Genomic DNA, 24854 nt, shown 5'->3' on the forward strand with positions numbered 1-24854 from the left:
GGTTTCAAGGTTTCAGCGTTTTGAATAACTCGTCTCTAATTACAATTTATATATTTTCTCAAAATGAACGTAAAGAACGAAAATTGATTTCAATTTTATCAGGCAATAAAAAATATCTATTTTCAAATATTAACATACTTTTACTTATTACGGACGATAATATTCCAAAGATATTATCGAAAAATTATGGCAACCAATTTCAAAGACACAGGTCCGAAAAGAATGCGTTTAAAGTTTTACATTTTCAACATTTTTTTATAAATAACAAACTTAATACTAAAGATACACTAAAAAACTCTAATATGCAATAAGTAATTATGTTAATTAATAATTTTTTTACATTACATTAATATTTTTAATTTTATTCTCCATAGTTATATTTTTTTAGCATACACACATATTATTAAAACTTGTATTATCTTATACATACGATATATTTCCTTTTTTTTTTCTATTTCTTCTTATATGCACTCACACATTTTAAATATACGAGATTATTCTTTCATGTTCATTCTTAGAAATTATTTTTCAATCAGCGAATTGTTACATTCCAACTCAAACACTTATCTTTCAATAGATTATATTTCAATGTCATATTATACATTCATATCATAAATATTAAAGTTTGCCCTCGTATCGTTCGTCCTCTACATATGTTATTGTATTTAAAGGTGACTGCGGAAATAAGTAGTTGACTAAACAGTTCAGTATTAAGGCACCGTATCCCTTTTTTATTGTAATGTCGTTGTTTTATCAAATTCGAGTGTAAAACTATAAATACAAATTGTTGAAATGTTATTCTATGAAAAAATGTAATAAGAAAAATTTGTTATCTTCCAAATGATAATTTTTATCGAATAGTGTCAGGTTTATAAACTAATCTGTTGTAACCTAATTTCGAAATTGCTATACCATAAATATGATGCATCCAGTTTTGGTATATCCACAAACATTAACATAAACAGCGGTTAAAATTAAGGTTCCTTTCGTTTTTCTGTTCGAAAAAATTCTGTTCGAGCTTATGTATTTCGTATAAGAAAATATGTTTTTGTGGAATTTTTATATTTAGGAACATTTTTGAATAATGTTTTCTCATGGTACAGATATCTTAGAATCTGTATAATAAAATTTCCATGGGAACAAATTATTTTAAAATATTTAATTAAAAATCCAATTTTGTATTCAAATACTATTCATTGAATAGTATTCAATATTTGCTACAAATTATTTGCTCAATTATACTTTTTTAATATTGATGAACAAATTATTAATTCCTCCGATAGAAAAATTTTTACACGTTCTATTCTGATTGAAATTTTTATTATTAAAAGCATTTATTTATCTGTGCTTATCGGGACTTGTAATTTAAGAACATTTTCCGAAAAAGTTCTACGATTCATGTTTTAAATAAAACTTATTTAAAACTTCTTTAACTTTTTCGATACATAAACACTGTCACGCTTACTTTTTGACTGCAAACATTAAATGTTTGCCAAAATCTGTTGCCAAAATCTGTTGTTTATGTTTCTATTAATCGAAACTGAAAGTATAATTATACACTTAGTGTATATTTTAAATTCATTTAATATTGATGCATAAAAAGTCGAAAGTGAAATCATTAGATTGATTCGGAAATATTTTATTTTAGAAATAGAAAAACATATAAATCACAGCACAGCGATGCACGATTTCTGCTTAATTCGAGAGATAATAAATCTGTCAACTCCAATCCTATCATCGCAACACTATATGTACTCCATAAAATTAAAGGATCATTGAAGAAGAAAAAGAAAAAAAAATAGTTAAATATATATGCACTTCAAATACAACTCCAAATTTCGGTTACTCGGATAACGACGGCATATTTTTTTATTTATATTAATTGCGAAAAAAGTTGTATATTAAGTTTTGCGAAGTTATTATAAAGGAGAGACTTCAATCTTTAAATCTATAGTGAACTTTGTTGTGAAGAAAATTTTATAATATCCATAGAAACGTTTGAATTTATAAAATTTTTGGAAAGAAATGTATCTTCACTTTCTTTTGTTTTGTATGACATATAAACATCGTAAAATAAAGCTATGAGCTTATGAAAGTAGAAGCTTTAAAATAAATCCAAATTGAATCCTATATGATTTTTCTAGGTGAAATTACAGAAATTTGAAAATCGATAGTTTTTCGTTTACAATTTAGTAATTCTTTAATTTTGTAAAGTAGTATATTAAATCAACATTTATTTTTATATGTAATATTTAACATTAAAAATATACATTATGAGTTTAGACTAGTTTATATCAGTAATTTATTTTAGATGTAGAAGCATTACTTTTGATCATGATTTCAGTGAATTTTGTCCTTGTGACTTTTGGTAATCATATACATTTTAATGATATATTTTTCACAGCCTGTCATCAGATCTTCTAAAACAATAAAAATAGTTTACGGCCGAGTTTGGCAAATTTTAAATTTGAATGTTGAAAAATAAGAATCAACTAAAATGATATTTATGTATTTAAATGATGTATAGGATTTGGCAGCTTCAAGAAGAACCCTAATTCATATCATGATCACGGGATTCTTGAATTTTTCAAAAGAAAACTCAAAGGACAAGGGCCTTGCTGGCTCATTAGAGCCCGAGGATTTGTACAGCCGTGCAAATCTCCATAGCAAACCATAGATCATTCGGAGAAAGTTCCCAAAAATATTTAAATAAATTGCACTCCGCAGAAATACAAAGTATGTCAGAATTTGAAGCTCAAAATCCTGAAGAGTCGATGAAAAGGAAAATTACTTTCCTCCAATTTTTCATCGGGTTGATTCAGTTAGAAATCATTTGATTATCGAGAGAAACAATTCGACTCACGACGAATGCCTTTCTGCATTTACGTAACGAGTCGTTTATTTTGAAAGTGGCATGAGCCACTTTGTTTTTAAATCGAGATACTTGAGGATTTGCGTTTCAACGTGCATAACGAAATTGACGCTAATTTTCGGGAAGATTTACTTCTGTTTGTTATTTTGGATATTTATATTTTTACAGTTTTATCATTATAAATAATTTCACATAGACGTTGAGGAATCGCCATAGTTGATTACTGTAAAATGACACGCCACTTTCAGAATAAACGGTTCACATCACGTTTTCTGACAATCGAAAATCGAAGCAGATCGTCTAAAACAAGTAGCAAAGACCGTTTCTTTATTAATATATTAGAGTCATCGCATCACGCAGTCATCCATACATTTTGAAAATTCACAGGAATATTCCGATTTATTAAACCAGTACACATCAACGCGCAAAGATATACAGCGAATGATACGTGCGACGAGTTGTTTATGAAATAGACTTTATCTTTAGAAACTTACGTTCAGTCATTACCTCAAACTCATTTCTCAAATTATTTAGAAAAAGTATAGAGGAAATAGCCGGAAACTTTTAGATTGTGCAACAACTGCCAATCGTTTACAGTTGTTATACTCGTAATACACGAACAACAATGAATTGTACCTTGAAAATTTTAACGAGATTTGCATTGTTAAATTTGTTACACCGATTATCCAGCTTCTATCAGAAATGAGATAACGCACGATCAACGTTGCGCAATTGAAATACGTAGGTAACAATCGTTGTAACCGTCTGGTTGTTCGACGGAATGTTAGAATTGATCTTTCATAAAACGCTTTGTTATTCAAATTTGCAGGCAGTTTAATTTTAGTATGAAAAAGGAACTCGTCATCTTTCAATTTGCAAATAATAACAAGGTCCATAGGAAAGAGCAAGGTCCATAGTAATAAAACGTACTAATTGAAAATGATTATCAGGACGACCGTGATCGATAATTTTTATTCGATATGTCAAAGTTATCGGAAATATTGGATCATAACGTTCTGAGATATGGATACCTCCGCGGTTAGGTTCCTCGTATTAATCTAGGAAATCGATTGGAACGCGATGAAAGAAAGAATTTCGCAATGTGTCAGTTCGTGAACAAACGACTGTTGTTCTAAATGGCCGAGTAATGATGGCGGATACAAATTTGAATTTCGGGCTGTGCAAAAATCGTAGAAAAATCGTCAAAAGTCAAATATGTTCGATGCAGGCTGCATAACGAATATTCTTCACACGCGTTGAAACACGGGAACAAGGGTCGAATTCGAAGACGAAGATGTTTCATCGCGGAATACGTGGCTGCCTACGCCACTGGTTTTCGCGAATGGAAATTTCCACGGCGCGAGGAGTCGCCGTGTACAGCGATGTGTCACTGTTTGACTTATTAGCGCGAAAATTGTGCCGACAAGGATACTTGATGTACCTATATAAACGAAACGTGTGAAAGACAAGATCACGTGCATATTATTCCGATGCTTTTGGCGATTGATTTTATGGATACGATTTATCGCACGACCGCGCCATCTTCCGTCTAGGAATAGCTAGAATTCGAACAAAAGCGACAAGTACAGAGATACAGGAAGGAAGCTGAGCAGTGTATGGTTACAGGATGACACCCACTATGCGTTATCTCGTTTGATTACCAACGTGCGAGTATTTACATACTATGTGGGTTCATTCAGCTCGAGAGCTCGATAAGCTTGCATCTGGCATCCGCCAAATATACATTTACATTGCGTTCTTCCCTCTCTGTTTTTCCCCGTACTCGGTCAAAGCGACTCGCCTCTTTTGTTCACCTGTCGTGAGGCTAGCCGACGACTTCTCGACTCCCGGCCTTGCTCGTACAACGTGGTTCAGGATCGACAGATTCAACCTTGGGACGAATGGTAGCGTCCTTGGCCATAGAATCATGTCTGTTGGTGAAATCTATCGATACGATTGCGTAATCAGGCGGCAGGTTCGACGCGTGAACAATCCCGAATCAACGGTATTTAGCCGAGTCGCTTCGCATACAAACGACTTTGCTTTAAATCTGATCTATTTAAGGAACTGAAGCTCGAGACCTTGCTATTTGTAGAACGACCGGTGTCGTCTCGAAACAACCACGGTGGAAGGAGCTTGTTGAGCATCGAATGCGGTTGACGAGTACAGAAGCGCAGGTAGAACGCAGTTCGGAAAAGAATTCAGGTCGATGGACTTTCTGGCTGGTACGGAATAGGGTCGCCGATCAATACATACGTACAACGATACTATTTCTAACTCGTTGTGAATTATTCTTAGAACGTAACTCCTTTCACGTTGATTCGATTAAGATGCAGCATGCCTGGGAAATTCATGAACCACGATCGAGACTTTACACACGAGAGGACTCACGCGATCAAGCCAGGTCGTCGGTACGAAATATGTATTGACAGCAAATACCCGTTCGCGTTAACCCATTGTTCCTTCTATTACGCTCCTTCCTCGTGCTTTAATCTTTTCAAAACGTTATCGCATCACACATGTACGTATGCACGTTTTAAATAATTGATTGCCAAACAAAGGTGAGATAACGCGATATCGTTCGGAAAACTGATTTCTAGATTTTGTGTTTTTTTTTTTCTTTTTCTTGATTAACAGCGTCATGTGATAAAGTTGCACGCATTTCCACTCTTTGATCAGTCGAGAATCGCTTTGTAATGAATCATACGCAATCGTACGTGAGATAAAGAAACAACGTGAATGATAATCTCACCCTTTTTGGAAAAGTAGTTGTGGCATTGCAAAGCTAATTTTTGCGTATGTATTAACAAATATCGACTTGTAAAAAGTGTTTTGTCTTTTTTTAAGAAGAAAAAAAGAAAAATTGATAATTTCTGCGTATTTAAGTAAGTGTTCAATTCGACATTCCATTTATACAGGATGTCCCATTTGAATCTTTACATGCGATTATCATCAAAATTCGTTATTGTAAAAAAATGTTTCAAGTAAAATGTGTTTCGAGGAGGATATCTCACGGATTTGTGTAGGTGGTATTTTCTGTGATAGAATCATATACTTTTTTTGTGCATTAATTATATATTAAAAAATTATTAATTTAGAAGATAAGAAAAATTATTAATTTAGAAGATATTTTATCTTCAATTTTATAAAATCTATTATACAAAAAATGAGAATGATTAATACCTTTTTTTTTATAGAGACTGTCGAGCTGTATCGATTAGTATATAAAAAAATGTATAATTATATTTTGAAAAGTGCAGGCGACCTTGACATCTCGGAAACTCGTCCGCCTAGACAAATCTAATGGTCATCGTAGACAAGATGTCACCATTGAAACAATATGGAAGCACGGAACAAAGTTCAAATTACTTGCAAAAATGTAGATAACTACATGTAAATGTTCAAATGGGACATACATATATATATTCACACATTATACGAGCCTGTCAATTACGACAAGTAGTGTATATCTAAAATTAACAATTAAAATTATTTACATCAGTTCATTGTAAAAATAATAAGTATTATGAATACTTGTTCCATTCATCAATTTAATTTATATCTTGTTTCATATTGGTAAAAGAATAGAAGTCAATTTTTATATCATAAGTAAATAATGATTTCTCACTTGATTTCTCGTTGCCTTAGTTTACTATCGAAAGAAATATAGACTTCTTCTAAGTTCTGTTGTCAAGTTAATTATATAATCATACATAATTACTATTTCACTTTACTTTCTCACAATAAAGCTACATCTTGTTCTTCATTTTTGTTTCGCAACAATAAGAAAAGGAAACACTTAATTCACTTGACTAACATAACGTAATTTAAGCTATATTAACATAGCAATAAGAAAAGTACAACTTTCCGTTAACAATAATCGAAAATTTCCCACTGTTGACGTCACGACTGAACTGTAGTCTAATTTTTCTTTGATTTTTCCTTAGACTAAAACGTCAGTGTCTATTATTGTCTTACAATAACATTAATTAAATTATGTATTCGGTGACTTTCGGGTTATCGAAAAGGTTTATCGTTGTTTTACTATTTATCATGCCGACAAGGAAAAGCATGCTAAGACGATTTATTTTTGTTCTTATCGACGTGGTTACAAATACCTCCTGTTATTAATAATAACTAACGCTTATTGATGAACGTCGCAGAATAATTCATGAACGGAATATTATTACGGAGCACCAATAAGATATAGTTTTTTTCTCTTGTAGCAAGTCGAATTAAACACTGTGCACTTGTTATGTGTCTAAGAGACTGATTAATAGTAAAAAAAGATACAATATATACTTATGTGTGTGTATGTATATATATATATACATACCTAAGTATATATTATATCTTTGTATATATATATACAAAGGAGATAAATAAAAAAAAAATATAAGGAGATATAAGGAAATAAATAAAAAAAAAAAAGGAGACAAATAAAAAAAAAATGGTACAGATTTCTCTGAATTAGTGGATATTAACATATCTATGAGAATGCAAGTTGCGTTAGATTTATTGTTAGAAAACTGATTTGAGACTATTACTATTGAAAACTGATCGGATTATAATCTTCACATTGTTGGAGGAAGAAATTTCACGATTTCACGCACGGAGAACGTGAATAGTGTATCAGCGTGTCCGATCGACATAGTGTCTGTACTTATAAGTCAACGAGACTACCTTGTTATTTTCGGCGTAATAGCGACGTAGGTCGTCGCAGCGAGCGGCGCCTAGGGATGCCGTGACGCGCCGTCTCGACACCCACGTGAACATTTCTGCAAGCACGCTGTCACGATCGCTGCCAAAGCGTGCAGTTCATCGGCAATCTACCCTGTAACAACAAGGAACTCGGCCTTACTACAACAATAACGTTTACATACACGCTTTTTCTATCCTCGATTCGAAGATAGCTATATTGCTGATTAATTACGCTGATCGATAAAACAAACGCGCGAGCCTTGTCCTTTTATTAAAAACAGAATCCATTAACTGGTATTAACTGGTATTAACACCTTCGGCATCAGCATTGTTTCCACGCTTCTTGCACTTGAATATCAGCGAAAATACAGAAACTCTGCAGCTTTTATGTCAATATAAACGTATTTTCACGTCAGCGATATCGAAAGTGCGAGCGTGTTCGTTTTTTCTTTCTTTTATTGAGAAAGATTAATTTATTATTGTTAGGAGGAATCGACTTTTCTTGTTGACGCGTGTTATACGCTTACGATTAGACAGTCGATCGCGTTTCTCGGAACTTTTTATAATACGTGCGATTTACTCTGACCTATCCTAATCCAACTTATGTTGACTATATATATGTCATGTACATATATGCAGCTGGCATTAATGAAGATGATAAACGAAGCCTTCACTATCGTCGTGCGTATGATTTAAAATTTTAATTGCTATTTTTACAATTGATCGTATCAGGAATTCCAATTCAGTCAACAAGATGTATCCATCCGTGAATTTCAAATTTATGCGATCGACAGTTAACTTATGTCGCCGCCGATACATCAATTCAATTCATATTTATAGATATAGATATCAAAGTTATTATCTATGCACTCGACAGTAATGTTAATGTTCGTTATTGTAATTCAATACTTTTTGATTCAACGAACTTATAAATAGTTGAAACTAGATAAAAAGCAAGATATCGTTATTATGGTTGGCTATATAAATGTGTATGTATGCCATTCGCGTACTGGTACAATTGGTAATGATATAGACGTGCGCAGTTGGCGCGACAATTCCGTATTGCTCTGCATTACGTTCCCCAATTGGATTCGCGCGTACGCAAGACGTTGGTATTTGACAGCTCTATTGCCACGTATGATATATTTTCAATCAATTAAATTATCACTACCTTCGTAATTGATTCGCTCTTTTACGTAATTACGTGAACGATAAAAATCGAACAATTCCGATGTCACAACTGATTATAAACAAACTTTTAAGATTACTGAATTTTTAAATAATCACTAGAAAAGTTTACAGAAGATATTCTAAAAATTAATCCAGATTTAAAAGTATAATATCGTTATTGTTCGAAGAATTGTGCATTCGCCTATCACGTGTTCAGCACGTTAGGCTATGAGAATCAGTATAAAATGGTCTCTGAGGATTAGCACGTCGATTGTGAACAATCTGGCACAGTTTAGATGCAATAAATATACGACGCGATCAATGTATATTGCCAAATAATTACTTTTACAAGTATAACAAGTCACTTTTGCAAGTGTACAACTTTCTTTTTTTTTTTGCAAATGATCGTGACCGTAGATTTCTTCAAGAGGTGTATTATCGGAAAATTTCACACATTTAGCGCTATTGATCGTGGGTGTATGAAAACTCTGATGAACTGTTAATCCGTTCAAGCGGTTCAACAAAGCAATAGGGAGCAACTTAATCGCGCGAAGTCGAGTCGACCTTGGTACAAGATCTTGAATTCTCAGCAAGGACAATATCAACTGGCTGGGGAAATTCCCTGCTGCCGTCTGCCGAGACCGATTCGCTTTTTCAAGGGAAACCAGTCTTAGCCAGGTTTCTGTATCGGTTTTCTACCCTCCGTACAGATGTCGGTGTAAGGTTTTGCCATCGACCGGTTACCGACCAGTTATGTAGCCGTTTAAAAGTTTAAAATCGCAGCACGAACGCATTTCGTTCGTATCATTCGTCCCGCAACAAATATCGAATTGTATTTTGTAGATAATTTACAATGCATAGTGTCTCTTGAAACTAATCAAATCGCTATTAATTGATAAATGCTAGTAAATTTGAGATAACGTTGATTACCGATTTAAACGCGAAATTTTAAAAATCTTTACATATTTTTCTACGGTTTTATACATCATATATGTATAAAATTAGAATAGCTTGCAATATAATATATGCATGAGAATCCGTTTTCAATTACGTTTTATTTCTTCTTTTCTTTTCTTCATTTAGTATGGCAAGACATAACGATCAAACTGAATTTATTCACTGAAAATGCTACACATTTGTATTTAAAATTTGAAAAAGGTACCACGTACTCGTTTCTTAGTCATACTTTCGTTTAATGATCTTCTAATGATCTCTATTTAAAATTTTATTGAGCAAGAAACGTAGTTTAATTTTCTTCCGGTGCACCTTTCTACTGTATCTACGTCGTACTCAAATGACACTGAAAGCGCGGATGCAGAGAACTCCGACCAACCGAAATCAATACCATGTTGGCCTACTACGTCGTGGCCTTCTTTTCAGTTAAATCCATTTGTCGTGAAAGACGATATAACCGACAACCAACACTTTTCTTATCTCGTTTGAAATTTAAAATACCTAGTTAAGAAATTGATGCGAATCTTCAAACATAATGCATTTTTTACGTGTTTAGTCATTGGTACACGTTTAGAAAAGCTATAAATTGCTATCGTATCATATAAAATTTTGTCTACGCTTGCACTTTTAATCTTTCGCATTTACAAATTCAAAGTTAATTTCAAACCTCGATAAGAAGTAATTTATAAAAAAAGAAGGTTGTACCATGCTGAGCAGATTTAACTCTTTAAATGATTGATGTAAGGTTTCTTTACGGGAAAAGGGATTAAACATTGATAGGAGGTCTCTCTTGAGCAAAAAGACATGAAGTTTCAAATTTTCTAATGATTATTTGAATACAATTAAAAACATTTGAAAATATTTGAGATCCAAGGTCGTAAATCAAAGATATAGAATGTACGGCTGTTATCCTTTTTTCGCACTATCGAGCTTGGCCAAAGAGTCAAATGAACAGGAACGTTGTCGCGATATCCTGATACCCGTGGTTATACTTTTGGTCTCTTTTTATGATTTCGGATCAATTTCTATTTATCATTATTTATACAAATTTCAACGGCAGTTTAGGTCCTCTCTATTTATACATAGGAAAAATACGACCTTTTTCCACATGGTGTGATATCTTTTTCTACCGATCACATAATGATAAAAAAAAAGGTCATAGTTACATATTAATAACCAATTATTAAACAAAATTAACGGATTAATCCATAGTTGATTAATTTGTTAACTGAAATCATACTTATGAATTGTATCATTAATTTGATTTTATTCAACCAAATAAATGATAATATTTTTTACTTAATACAATAGCCATAATATATTTTATATATATAATATTATTCCAACAACATGTGTGATATTAGAATGTGATGAATTGTTAGGTTTTATCAAAAATATGCTTATATGCTTTAATGGATCGTTTTAATAATTATAAGCTATCCATATTTAAACAAAGAAACTGTTTTTTAAAAAAATTACTAGTAGTAGATATTAATGTTACACAAAAATTAAATAATTCAAATTAAAAGAAGATAAACGCTTACTTGAATGTTATTCGTTATTCTCGATTTCCTGTCTAAATGGAATTATTTTTGCTGTTAGTTTGTTCTTGTTAGTTTCTTGAATTTATTACTTCTTAAGATTTGCATATACTTTTATTAACTTTTTACTATGAAATTTATCGTATTGTTAACGTCCGTTATGACACACTGCCATCCAATTAGCTTGATGACATCTATGGATAATTTTGAGCTCTTCGACAAATTTGAAGTGTTCGTTGATTACCGACTGAGTATATAGGGTGTCGCTCAAACGATAAAACGCGATGATCTTCGTACTGAAAAGAAACCCTTGTGCACGTTTTATCGTTCAGACTTGTACTTTCAAGTTCTTCTCGCGGTCGCTCATAACTGTCGTGCTTTCGTTCGCTCATACATTTTCCGTAACCTTACATAGAAAATCGCACAATATAATCGTTTGTGAAAAGATTGAAAAATTTAATAAATATTGTGAACATGATGTTGCCGTTTCTTATTGCGCCAATTCTCGATTTAAATATGTAAAGTTTCTGTAAAGTTTATGCAAGTGTTCTAACAGAAAAGTTGAAAAAAAAAGGATTTCATATACGAGATATTAGCATGTTATGATACTGTTACTAGTTCACTGTTATCTGTTAACATTGTAAATTATCATAACAATAATTATAATTTTTATTATAAATATAATACACAATTATAGCGCAAATCGTTATGCTTGATGATCTGATTTCATTCATTCTATTCAATTATTTGACTAGGCATTTCTTATGATAAACAGAAAATGAGATTCAATTTTCATCCTTTGGTCTCATATTGTTATATGAAAATGCTGGTAAGTAAAATGTATTAATATATGAGCACTCATTATTAACTCTGTAATCATAAACAAGTGCTGCGTTACACACATAGTTGGGTATATTCATTGTTTAATACGTAGATAAAATACAATCTTCTCAGTTTTAGACCAAAAAATTGTTTTCAAAGTGTCCTTGTATGTGACGATATTAAATATCAATTGTGTTATTTGCATCTAGGCACGTTCAGCATTGCGGAAGATAATTTCCTTCATGTCATTCCGTTGAAACGTGAAGATAGACTGGAAGAAGTAAGCATTTACGTACAGATAGATATAAAGTTTTTCGGTTAACTCTCGTCTTTGCCATAAGGCTGTCTGCAGACGTACTAATAAATAAAATTGAAAGGTGAGAAGTATCACGAGAGGGGCAAAGAGAGGTAGTCCTCTCTTTCACTCATGCTCGACATGCTACCTGGTCCTATTTGCTATGTGACATTTCCAATCAATAGATATTCTTGTATTTAAAAGTTCATATTGAATCTATCGCAAATAACCATTTAGATCCGCATTCTTTCCGAGAGACTCGTCATAATACTTCTATACTTCTTTCTATTCTGTACGTCTACATGCTGAATATTGTGCTATGTAGAAAAAGAGAAATCTTCTATCTACAGGTCATTTCATGCATCCACTTAATAATGCTCAATTCTATTAATGATGCTACAAGTTCCAGTCAAGAAAATAAGAATTTAACAATTTCGTTTTAGATGAACTGTTTAGCAAAGTATCTGCAATTTATTCAAATACATTTGTCGCTTAGTAAACCGAATGAATGATTACGTTGATTAATTGATCGGGAGTAACTGGCGCCTGCTTGCCCGTTTGTTAACCCGTGACCTTTGTGCCGCAATTAATAACATGGTATTTTCCATTGAATAAAATTTCACATTTGCATATGATATTCTTGTGAATTAATATAATTGGCAATAGCACAAATGCAATTTTAACCGCAGCTTTTATGTTTCTATCGATTTATAAAAAGAAAAGAAATATTTGTCGTGGATTCGAAATTGAATTGAATTTTTTTGTTATATTTGCAATGCGAATATTAATATCCATATAAAAAAGATCAATTTTTTTAGTGAAAATTAATTATTTGTGAAAGTTAATTGATTTCAATTTTGCTTTGTTTCGTAATGATATTACTGTTGGATATTCACATCTATAATAAATAGCTGTTTTTATGACATCAAATATACTACAAATATTGAAGATATTTAAATATGTATAAAGTTACATATTTACTGAAAATAAATGGGCTTTTGAACTTTGTACATTTCTCAATACAATACAGTATAGTAATTATTATTATGCTAGATAGAGATAATTGTTTTATTTGAATATGCAAGTAAGTATTTATGTTCTTTTCATTTGAAATTTTCTCTAGTTGGAGTGGTCCTGGTGTAGCACACGTTACAGCACAGAGAGAGTATTGACCGTCTCAGCGGGTACAGTGGAAATTTCCACTGCCCTACCCCAAGACTCTTAGTGACTACTACATACACTTTCCAGTCGCGGTCGTGGTGTATATGTAACTGAACCCTAAAGTCTGTCGTCCAATGTAAAGACCTCCTTTCAATTTGTAATAATTTTGTGCATTTGGACAGTAATTTGATATGATATAAAATTTAATAACGGTATATTGAAGACATTTAAATATGTATAAAGTTACATATTTCTTAGTTTACATAATATTTAAGAACAAATAATTTACAATAATTTTATCTATAATAATTAAAAATATAATATTGCGTTCCGACGAACAATCAGAGCACAAAGTAATATTTTTTTCGTATTTCCAAACAATGAATGGAATATTTCGTTAAATCTATAAATATAACAAAGAGTCGAAATTATTCAGTAATCTAGATTTTTAACATTATTTATTTGCAGTCTATTCGTATACATACATAATTTGCGCATAATAATGCACTTCAATGTTTTGTCTTTATATTGATTTATTGGCTTTCGTTATCGTAATGAGAACCACTGGTAAATATGCAGCTCTTCCTTCACTTAAAATAACGTTGGAAATAAGTTCTACATAATTTTTGGTAAGTCATTTGACCTTGAATGGTATACTACAGAAATATAATAATTACAACAGTTGTTTTTTATATCTTTTAATTCAGTAATGTTAATGGCGGTATAGAAAATGGAAACCTAAGATTGGCGCTGATTCAATGACTTGGTCGAGAGAAATACAAGATAGCAGTACGCACCTATTTTTAGCTAAACACTGTCCTTCAGTTTTACGCAACCACATAAAAAGAATGCCTTTTATTACACTCTGACTGCGATATCTATATATAATATGTATATGCACATATTTTACAATACGTAAAATTCCTTTTTAAAAGCTAGATTGTAGTGAAAACGTATGTAAGACTGTATTTTAAAATTAAATACTAATAGTAAAATTTTCTTTCTATAGTTTATGATAAATTCGATATATCAGCAGTACTAGAAAACTAAGTAATGAATTTCATTTATATTTCAAAGAAATTTAATATTTATTACTGGTTGTTGGTATTATAGAATTTTATTTACAATTATCTGTAGTGGATATTATACCATATGTGGTTACATATTCTGAAATACCGACTGTGTAGATAATAGTGCCACCATGTGGTTACTGTATAGCACTATACTCACAGACGAGGTATATGAATAAATCATTGACTAAGAATAGAATATTTTTGTTCAATCATACAATGTATTTTTTCGGCCACGATTTCGAGGCACTCTATGCCCCGTTGCCATTTTCGTGTCACATCCTGTCGTATCGATTCAGGCAAGTTTTGCACCGCAGCACTGCTAGTGGTAAGAATTAAAATAAAAAAATATGGACAGTGTTGCCAGTTTATTTCGAGAATTAGTTATTGAATTGAACGTGCTGGCACTTCATTAATGAAGGAATATAACGATTTAAAACAGAGATTAATGAAAATTGGGGTAAAAAATTTAGTATACATTTAACTATTTATAACTATTTAAAAGTATCAGAAAAAATTAATTGAAATATGATATTTTTATGACCAATATAATTAGATATGACGTTTTTTAATTTACAAATTTGTAAATTCACAATCCGAATGAATTATCTTTATCCCGTAAACTCGATTTTATAAAAGTTTAATCTTATCAATATAACATTTCTACGAATATTGTTTGCAATAAAGGAGGACATTACGTGTTGTAAATTACATAATTATTTCTTGCAAAATTCATCCGTTTCGAAATTTTATTTAATTTCGAAGTCATATTTTTTAATTTTCGCGGAACAAAACTTGCCTGAATCGGTAAGACAGGATGTGACACGAAAATGGTAAATGGGCCCAGGCATCCTCCAATCTTGGATCGAAAAAATGTATGCTAAATCTATTCATATACCTCGTCTGTGAGATTGATAACACTGGATATCATTTTCCTCAACCAACTTGCACTATTTGTTTGACGTAGTTCTCCAATTTACCATTGTTTAAGCGTAGAGTACGTTAAAAAAACCAGTGATATTTTTCCCGGTCGGTATTTCAGACCCTGAAAGACGAAGCCCCATTTAATGTCCGGTCTATCCTACTTTTAGTTGATGGTAATATTGACTAACGAAATAAACAATTATCCTGGTTTATCCTGCGTTATCCGCAGAATATGTGTAACTGAAAAAGGGATAATTCTACATGAAAAAATAATTAAAAAAGAAAGAATAAATTTTTTTAATTTGAGGATTCGTTTTCGGGAAAATCGAATTTGATATTTATTGAATTCTGAATTAGAGGAGTAAATAATTGGTGGGATTATTGTTTCGTCGGAAATAAATGAAAAGAATACAATTTCTTTATAAAAGGTTGCGTTTTCGAGAAAATTATATTTGAAAATTTATGAAGTACATGATATCACTAAATCGATTTTTAACTAGACAATTTTGTGCTCTAGAATAGAATGGAATAGAATGCTTTTATTTTCTAGAAATCCCGTTTCTTCCCGTTATCAAGACTTTTTAATGGTATAATGGGATCTCTAATATCAGAAATAATTGGTTAAAATTTTTGGAGTAGAATATTCGCCTTTTCTATGACTATCATATTACATATTTAAAGAAAAATAAAATAAAATAAAATAATGCAACGACAATTACAAAAAATGAGATATAATATAAATGAAATATTTATTTAATTATTCAAGATCACATAAATTTTTTAATGTATTGAGTTGCATTGAAAATTACATTCTATCTTCTCAAACTATGTTAATTTTTTCTCTAAATAAACCATAAATACTTCACAGTGTGAAATCACAATCTTCTTCTTTCCAATCTTGAGGATTTAAAATATTAACAATATCATTAGCAATGATCAGCCGTATTTTAGTCATAACAGAGGATAAACAGGAAAATATTTGGATAATAGAACGTTTTGATACTAATACTGAATATTGAGTCTTTGGATACTAAAAATTCTACTGTAATTTACACAGATTTTGATATTTGATATTCTCTTATTTAAGACTTTCGGATAGTGAATATACACATTAAAATAAGTAAAAAAATCTTATATGTCTCACTTTTCGAGTTACAAACGATTTAAGAAAATATTTAAAAATTAAAAAAAACTATTTAAAAGTATTAATATGCAATTAAGAATCATTCTGTATATGAATATACATGACGCAGATTTAATAACGATATCGAATGAATTCAATTCTTTTCCGTTTGTTCTTTAATTTTAACTTTCTTTTCCTTTTTTTTTTTTTTGTAATCGTTGAATTTCGTCTAGAGATTCGGCAAAACAGGAGAAATAACGGGGAGATAGACGTTGCGAATCGCTGATAATCCAAAATTCACAGTAGCGAGACCGTCACTCGTTTTCACAGGATTATACGGATCCTACGGATTTGTGGTGACGACGCGACGGTAGCAGCCGAGCGGTAACGTAACATTGCAATATATTAGGCGTATGCTTTACAAGTATATGCATAGAATGAAATTTCCAATCTTGCAAGGTGTTATTCACGATATTTCGAATTAGCGCCTACGAATATATCCCGGGTGTTATATTGGAAATCGATATTCACGACCCACACTCTTTGAGTGCCAATGTGTACATAGCTGTATCTTCTCCCTTGTGTCTTTATCCAATGTCACCGTTGCCAAAGGCCGTTCACTGTCTAGTTTATTTTCAACTATCGACCTATTCATACCAATATTTCACCAATACCTTCAAATATTAATTAAACTAAAGTTTTTGAACAAACTTGAGAAATATATTAATTTATCAAAGTCGGTTATTTTCGTCTTGTTATATATAATTTTTGCAAGCTCTAATTGTCTCTAACAACTATCAGTTTGTTTAATTTGATATTACAGAAGCTGTTAACACACATTTTTGCTTTACGACGATATTCAGATACAGCGTTACCTCGTTTTGTTTTAATTTTATCTTAATTTTATCTAGAAGTGGCGCAACCGAGATTAAATTTGCAGAGACTGAAGAGTGTATATTTGCAGTGAAATTTGCAAATTGTTAGCTGAGCAGCCACAACAAAATTGTCAAGAAATAATTGTGCGAGTATCATTCGTATCCGTAATGTAGCATATAAAAATAGTAAGGTGTATAATTTTTCTTTTTTTAACGTTTTACTAATTAGGGATGCGAATTTCAATTTTATTAAACGCATTTCTCAATTAAACTAGCTATCCACTTTCATCGTCTCAATTTCTTTGTATTCCTATTCTTGTCTTTTGCAATTATTGCAACTGTTGAATATAAAAGCGATCCAGTTGTGCGTTCGGCAGATTATTGATTTTATATTAGTGAAATTTATACACTATAATATAAATATTATAATATTAATATTTAAACACTTTTTTCTCCGATTTTTTCTACGATTTTATTTAACAAGATATCTTTTCTTCATTTTTTCCTACGTCTCTTTTTTTTATACAAAGTGTTCACACAACCAGTGTACATTTTTCAAACATTTCCGATAATATAATTAAAAAATATTTTAGACAAAAATTCAATTTCACATTAGCTCGTAAAAATTCTTTTAAAATAAAAAAAAACCTTTCTTTCGATAAAAAATCGAGGTCATCTTGATTTCTTAAATGGTATTACGTATTTTTGATTTGGTACTATTATAGTTGTAGATATCAAGATGAATTCAGCGATCTGTAATACTGTGATGAGAATGACTTTGAGGGGAGAAATTTACTACTAACAAATTGTAACAGAATTAGATTATTGAAATGCTTTTTATTTAACAAAATAAGAATTTTTATTTAAGAGAATAAGAATTTTCATTTTATTACGTATAATTGAAGGAGGTAATTTATTAGAGAAATTAATCTGAAACAGAAAATTATTTCATTAATGCCTAAGGACAAATGTCATAATAAATCTAGTTTCTGAATCAAATTCAAATTTTTACCTTCAGAATCATAGTGTTATAAGTTATTGAACTCATATTGATAACAGTTACAAGGTCGTGAAAAAAGAAATATCAACGGCTATTTAAAAAAGTTAAGGTCTTGATTTCATCGTCAAAGATCATTGTTTGACAATTTTGCATATTGCAGCCTGTAGTTGACGTCAAACATAATTTTTATTTGGAGAATTTTTTAATTGAATTATCTAAAAAATCGTACATCAATTTAATAAACACCTTATATATACATTGAAACTTTCACACGTATGTACTTTCTCTTTATCAATCTCTCTTCTTGATCATCTCTGGCTCTTTGTGTGCGCGTACATACATAGAGTGAAAATAAAAGTAAAAGGAATTTTGAACAAAGCATGTTTTTATGGTTATCCGGTACCCTGCTCCTTTTTTTGCCATGCAACTATCTTTAGTCGTGATTTTCATACACGATGCAAAGGGGAGGAGAAAAGATATAAGACCGATGGAAAGCAGAGTGGATTAAGCACGGTAGTGACAGATTTGTTTTATAGCTACGCCACATTTCATCTAGTTTTCATCGCAAGTGTACTTGCGCCAAGTGCAAAAGCCAAACCTCGCGCGTTCGTTTATTACAGTTTGTTGTTTCAAACTATTTTGTATCGCGTGGCTTTTCAATTAGCCCGACTGTGTACGTTTCATTATCCTATATACATATACTAGTTTCAATTAAAACTCCGCGGCTCAAATCACCGCAGTCAATAAAGTTATGAAAATAATCTTTTTGTCTATAAAATATTTTCGACCAATGCAATCGATGCAAATTCAAATGAAGTAAACGCGTTTTCGCAGTATTTTCTTTTCATATTATAAATAAATTTTCTTATTGAAAGAAATTGGAAGAAATTCTAGTCATTTACTTAACGCTTTCAGTATTTTTTTTTTTTGTGGTAGCAAATGTACTCTAATGTTGTTGTTTTTTCGTTTTAGCAATATAGATATTAAGATATTTAAGATATTTTGTTTCTTTTGTATATAAATATATTATAGTTATTCTAGGAATCCTTTTCTCTAAGAGCTAAGATATTTTGTTTCTTTTGTATATAAATATATTATAGTTATTCTAGGAATCCTTTTCTCTTTTCTTTTTTTTTCAAGAAAAATTGAAAATGAAGTTTTGAAACAAAGTATGTTATTATTTTGAAAATGTGATAGAAAATTTTTCTGGTAAAAAATTCAGATTTATGTTAAGCGAAACAAAGGTTGTACATTTCTTTTTTCACTTCATAGAATAAAGAAACTTGTTGTTTTTATACAAGCTGATTTACTATTCAACAAATTTTTCTTTTCACATTCCAATATTCAAATGATGAGTTTTGTAAAGTTTTCAATACAGATATAAAAATTGTTCTTTTTCTCATTTCATTCATTCAATTAACTCACAATCAGCTCACTTCACTGTTGTACGTATTAATTCTCTAATTATATAAGTAATGACAGGACTAAATATGAAATTATTATAATCCATTGTGACAAAAGTTTCGTAAAAGTTTGTTATTGTTATTTTTTATCATTATTGTATTTAAAATATGTATATAAAATATCTTATTAAATAAAATAATAAAATTTAATGAAATAATAATACACAAATAGTGCAGCCAGCGAATCATATGTTTAAAATCACTATTTCTTTTTACGTAATATATTTTATTGTGATGTATTTACAAAACATTTTATTTTATTTTGAAAGCACTAATATCTAAGTCAAATATGTGAATATATTATTTTTGTCATAAAATAACACATAAATAATAAATATAATAGTAAAGCAGACAAAAATTGTATGAATGGAGCAGCTGTATTACATTCAGGAGAACATCAAATGATCATTGGTATTAATTCAACACCGAGTAATCGTGTCTTGCAGAATTATATATTTTGATTTTTTAATGGAAAATAAAATATTGTAGAGGATTTTTTTTTTATAGTTAGGTATTTTTTTTTCTATAGTTTTTCCAAGAAAAGTCTGCTCTATCGCCTGCTCTAATTAGATTATTTTCTACATTCATAATTTCAAGATAAATTAAAAAGAAATCCAAACGTCCTTTTCATTTTGAATATTATTTAAATCAGGTTTGGATAAATTTTATTTTAAATAATAGTAAAAAATAATAATTTGAAATAACGAGGTATTTTCATTTTAATAGTAACTTTATTTTGTCCAAATGAATTACTTCCAAATAATCTTTTATTTGATTTAATTCACTGAAATAAACTGAAAAGATATAATAAATAGATTTTTTCACTACGAGATGAAGATTCTATGCAAATAATTTCTTGAAACACTAATTACAAAAAATACAAAAAATAGGAAATTATTTAAAAAAAGGGATGTTATTTTATAATGTCATTTGATAATGAAATAATAAAATAATTCGGAGACCAATCATTTTTTCGTTCAAATGATTAATGCAAGATTATTTCACGATAACATTGAATCAAATAAAATAGATATATTATATTATATATTTAAATAATTATATATATATATATATATATATATATATATATATATATATATATATATATATATATATGATATATATTATATTATTTAAATCACTTTTTAAATATTTTATTCAAATAATCCCCGATTATAATATAAATATGTTTAAATATTTCAGTCTTAAAAATATGCATCATTAAATTAAAGGTTTCTAAGAATTAAAGGTTTCTAAGAAATCATTTTCTGCAAAAGAAATTTGAATAACTTTTACATTTGAGGCGCAAAAAATGTCTAAAGTTGAGAAATTGTATCCTTTTGATTCAATTGATTTACTCAAAAACTGAGAATCGTCCAAAGTATTAGAATTCGCTTGCGGTGCAATGTGATAATGCATATTCACTGACACTGAATTAACTGGTATATACATTCTCTGCCGAGTTTTGATTAATGTTACGGAATAAGCTACAATTATTGGCGACCGCTTCATTAAGGTAGCAAATCGATTAGATGTCCGAAGCGTGACTAACGGATCGTTGGAAGTTTCGAATTTTGTACGCGTACGATGTTACTTACCTTTGCTTCACGATGTTCGACAATTTGGCGATCGACGACGAAGATAATCATTGCAAGGATTGTAGGAAAACTAACCACGGTCATGTTACATACGAATTTCCATTGGGATTCTCGAAGGATTAACATTTCCATTGGCCATAATTTTCCCGTTCAACATCTTGCAAGTACTTACTTCGTACGTAATACGCGATTAGGTGTGTTCTCGACCGATGATACATATATCTTTACTATACATTACTGTAGGTGGAACGATGGTTATTGCATTGTCTGGAAGCAAAATTCCTCGAAATGGAATTACAGTGAAGTACGAGAAATCCTGATTTGACGTTGTTAAGGCGATTTACGTATGGATTTGCGTCGGTCGCAGATGCGTTTCTTTCGTAAAATAATTATTACGTGATTGATTCAAAATGTCCAATTTTATTTTTTGTACGTTATACCGTAGAGATGAAAATCTGACGCTTTATTTTATTCTACGAATCTACTCTTACAATTCATACGTCTCTGGCAAGACAACGGAAACGAGTGTTGAACGTTTATATTAAAATCACTCGATACATCTATGTATCATTAAACGAATCGAATATATAAATATCAATCAATACAATTTCGAGTATGGAATTGTTGTTAACGTGTTCTATGATATTATATATAAGGAGCATCTTAATTAACGAAATTGATGAAACATTAAACATACAACAGTAAATACATATGTATAATAAATATATAATGTTGTTATTTAATGAGACATACGTAATGCTTCGTTTTCTGTAAAAAGATATTGCAAAATCTTTGTGTTTCGCGAAAGAAATTCTTCTCAAGTTTGGAGCAGATATTATAATTAACATACAAGTGTGTATGCGCATTGATAACATTTATTATTTCTAATATTTGAAAATGATGATTCGAGTATTAGAGTATGTAGAAGAGGTTCTTCTCTTTTCCTCCGACGGAAGCATATTAAACGAACGACTGTTGTGTATATGTATGTGAGTTCTTATTTCGTCCAATTATCGTTTGTTGAACACATTTAATATTTTCCTAAGAAAGAAAAAAGCATATCAAACGATAAAACTGAGTAGACACGAAATTTTTTATTTGTCCACGATTTTTTTAATCTCTTTTTTTTTCGTTTCGTATTTTAATTTGGACAATGTTCACACGGTTTCGGAATATAATCGTGTTTGTTTGAAACCGTTGCAAATTTACGAGCGTAAGGTGCGTTAAAAAAAAATTTAAGACCACAGTGGACTGTATGATTCAGTTCGTTCGAACATTGTTAATTTGCAAAGCTTTTGTCGAAAACGTGAATACGCAGTTTTTACAATTTAGAATTGATCGGATTCACTTTTGTGCTAATTCAAACGGCAAACATTATAAAGTGATATTCCGCGACATTTTTGACGGATTAAGTTTGCCTGAGCGCTCGACAATGTCTTTTCAATTCTTTGTTAACGCGCCGTTGTTACATGAAATTGATTTTTCTACGATTGAACCTTTCCGACGATTATTTGCGAAACAGTTTCCAGCATTTTTATAAAATGCACGAGGAAATACACGACTTACAAGAGAATGAAAGCGAGTGTTGAATGCGAGAAAATGTTTCATATCGATAAAATGTTTCGCGTCCTTTTTCCTCCTGTTACTGAAATATCTGGCGTGACTCGTTCATCAGTGTTTAATTAAATGTAACAAGATAGTTATTTTTTTCGACTTGATACAGTTTCAGGTGACTGCATCGAAGTAAAAAGTCATCATAACCTTTGCATACGATTACGACGATAAATATAATTGAACGATATAATTAACATAAATGGAATACTTGATTTGATATTGCTTGAGTTTATGTCTCACTGCATATTTCAGGAAAATTGTTCAACTTTGTACCTAGTGTTGCAGATATGTTGCGTATTTTAATGTTCAACATCTAATGGAACGAAGCTTCCAAAATATCGAATTTTGAAAATTTAACTTCCGGCATATTGTGATATCTCGTAAATTAATCAAATTGCTTCCTGAAATTGTATGAAAATTTCACAATGAATGTGCGACATCAAGTGTTACTGTTATTGTTATTTCAAGCGAAGACTTTAGGAAGAAGAGATCAGACCTGAGGAGTTTCGGATTAAATTAACAAGCAAAGATGTTCAGCAAATTACCGATAACATTAAATGCCAGTCGCTGGAGCGCAAGTAACACTGTAAAGCAAAAGGAAATGGAATCAAAATTATTTGGAATTTTGCGGCAGGCATCAATTCGGTGACAAAGTTGACACAGTGGGCTGGTCACGTGACGCAGGTACGCCGCAGACGAAGTTGATTCGAGATGCGTATACCGAGGAAAGTCAGAAAAATCAACATGACGTTGATGGACGCTCTCGACGTAGCATTTCGCCGATCACCGCCGTGCATAGCTGCTGGTTTTTCCTCTTCTACAAACAGAGATATAACAATGAGAAAATAACGTTTATTCAGTGAAAACGGACAGTAAGTGAAAAAGTTAGGATGAAAATTAAATATTGCACAAGTAAATGAGCGAAGGGAACGACCATCTGAATGAAAGATTTTGCAAACTGCAAAGGTAATGGGTAAACGGGATGTTAATTTCAAGTCAAATATTTAAATGATTTCGGTTGCTATTAATGTTAAGAAAATTTGACCAAATACGGTTTAACTGGTTTCAAGGCGTGCATTTAAAACCAAATTTGTTTTGAAGATCGTTTTGACAATTTTTTTCAAGATGATCGTATTAACATTTATTCTTTATAATATGACGCCGTAGTCAAAGAGAATTAAGCGAGCTAAATACCGTGACTATGAAGTGATCTTGAAGAGTTTATTAATGTTAACAAATTTTTTTTATAAAATTGATATTTATTTTTTTCTCTTTGCTCTTTTTTTGTAAACGTAATAAACGTTAGTAAACTTTCGAGCAATTTAATAAATACCTACATACTTTCGGAATGCTCAAACTGTATTTTTGTAATAGTGTTTGAATTGCGTTAAGCTAGAGAGTTGTTAATGTATAATTGGTAAATAAAACTCTTTTTGTGAAATTTGCGACTACTGTGTAGTACAGAGATTCAATAAATATTCTACTAATGTATCGCCAAAATACCATAAGAAATGCCATAATCGTGTGCTGACATGTCTTGACCAGCATTTTGATCAGTTCATGAAATAAATGTTACTGTTCTTGTTATGTTATTTTTATATCGCTTAGAATGAAATCCATTTCTTCGTCTTAGAGATCACTTCCAGATCAACGTGTTATAGATCGCTGTCG

At 30.8% G+C, this 24854-nt stretch overlaps 1 protein-coding gene across 4 annotated transcripts in view; it reads right to left on the minus strand.

The window, feature by feature from the left end:
• Positions 1 to 21969: 21969 nt before the first annotated feature.
• LOC122529139 (neural cell adhesion molecule 2-like) overlaps positions 21970 to 24854 on the minus strand; it is an 82663-nt gene continuing 79778 nt past the window's right edge. For all 4 annotated transcript variants that reach the window (XM_043654954.1, XM_043654953.1, XM_043654952.1 and 1 more), the window contains exon 7: positions 21970 to 24000. In XM_043654954.1, coding sequence (XP_043510889.1) covers positions 23855 to 24000 — 146 coding nt within the window. In that variant the 3' untranslated portion in view covers positions 21970 to 23854. The remainder of the gene's footprint in view (positions 24001 to 24854) is intronic.

The sequence above is a fragment of the Frieseomelitta varia genome, unplaced genomic scaffold, assembly GCF_011392965.1.
Source record: "Frieseomelitta varia isolate USP_RPSP 00005682 unplaced genomic scaffold, Fvar_1.2 scaffold_279, whole genome shotgun sequence".
NCBI classification, from domain to species: Eukaryota; Metazoa; Arthropoda; class Insecta; order Hymenoptera; family Apidae; genus Frieseomelitta; species Frieseomelitta varia.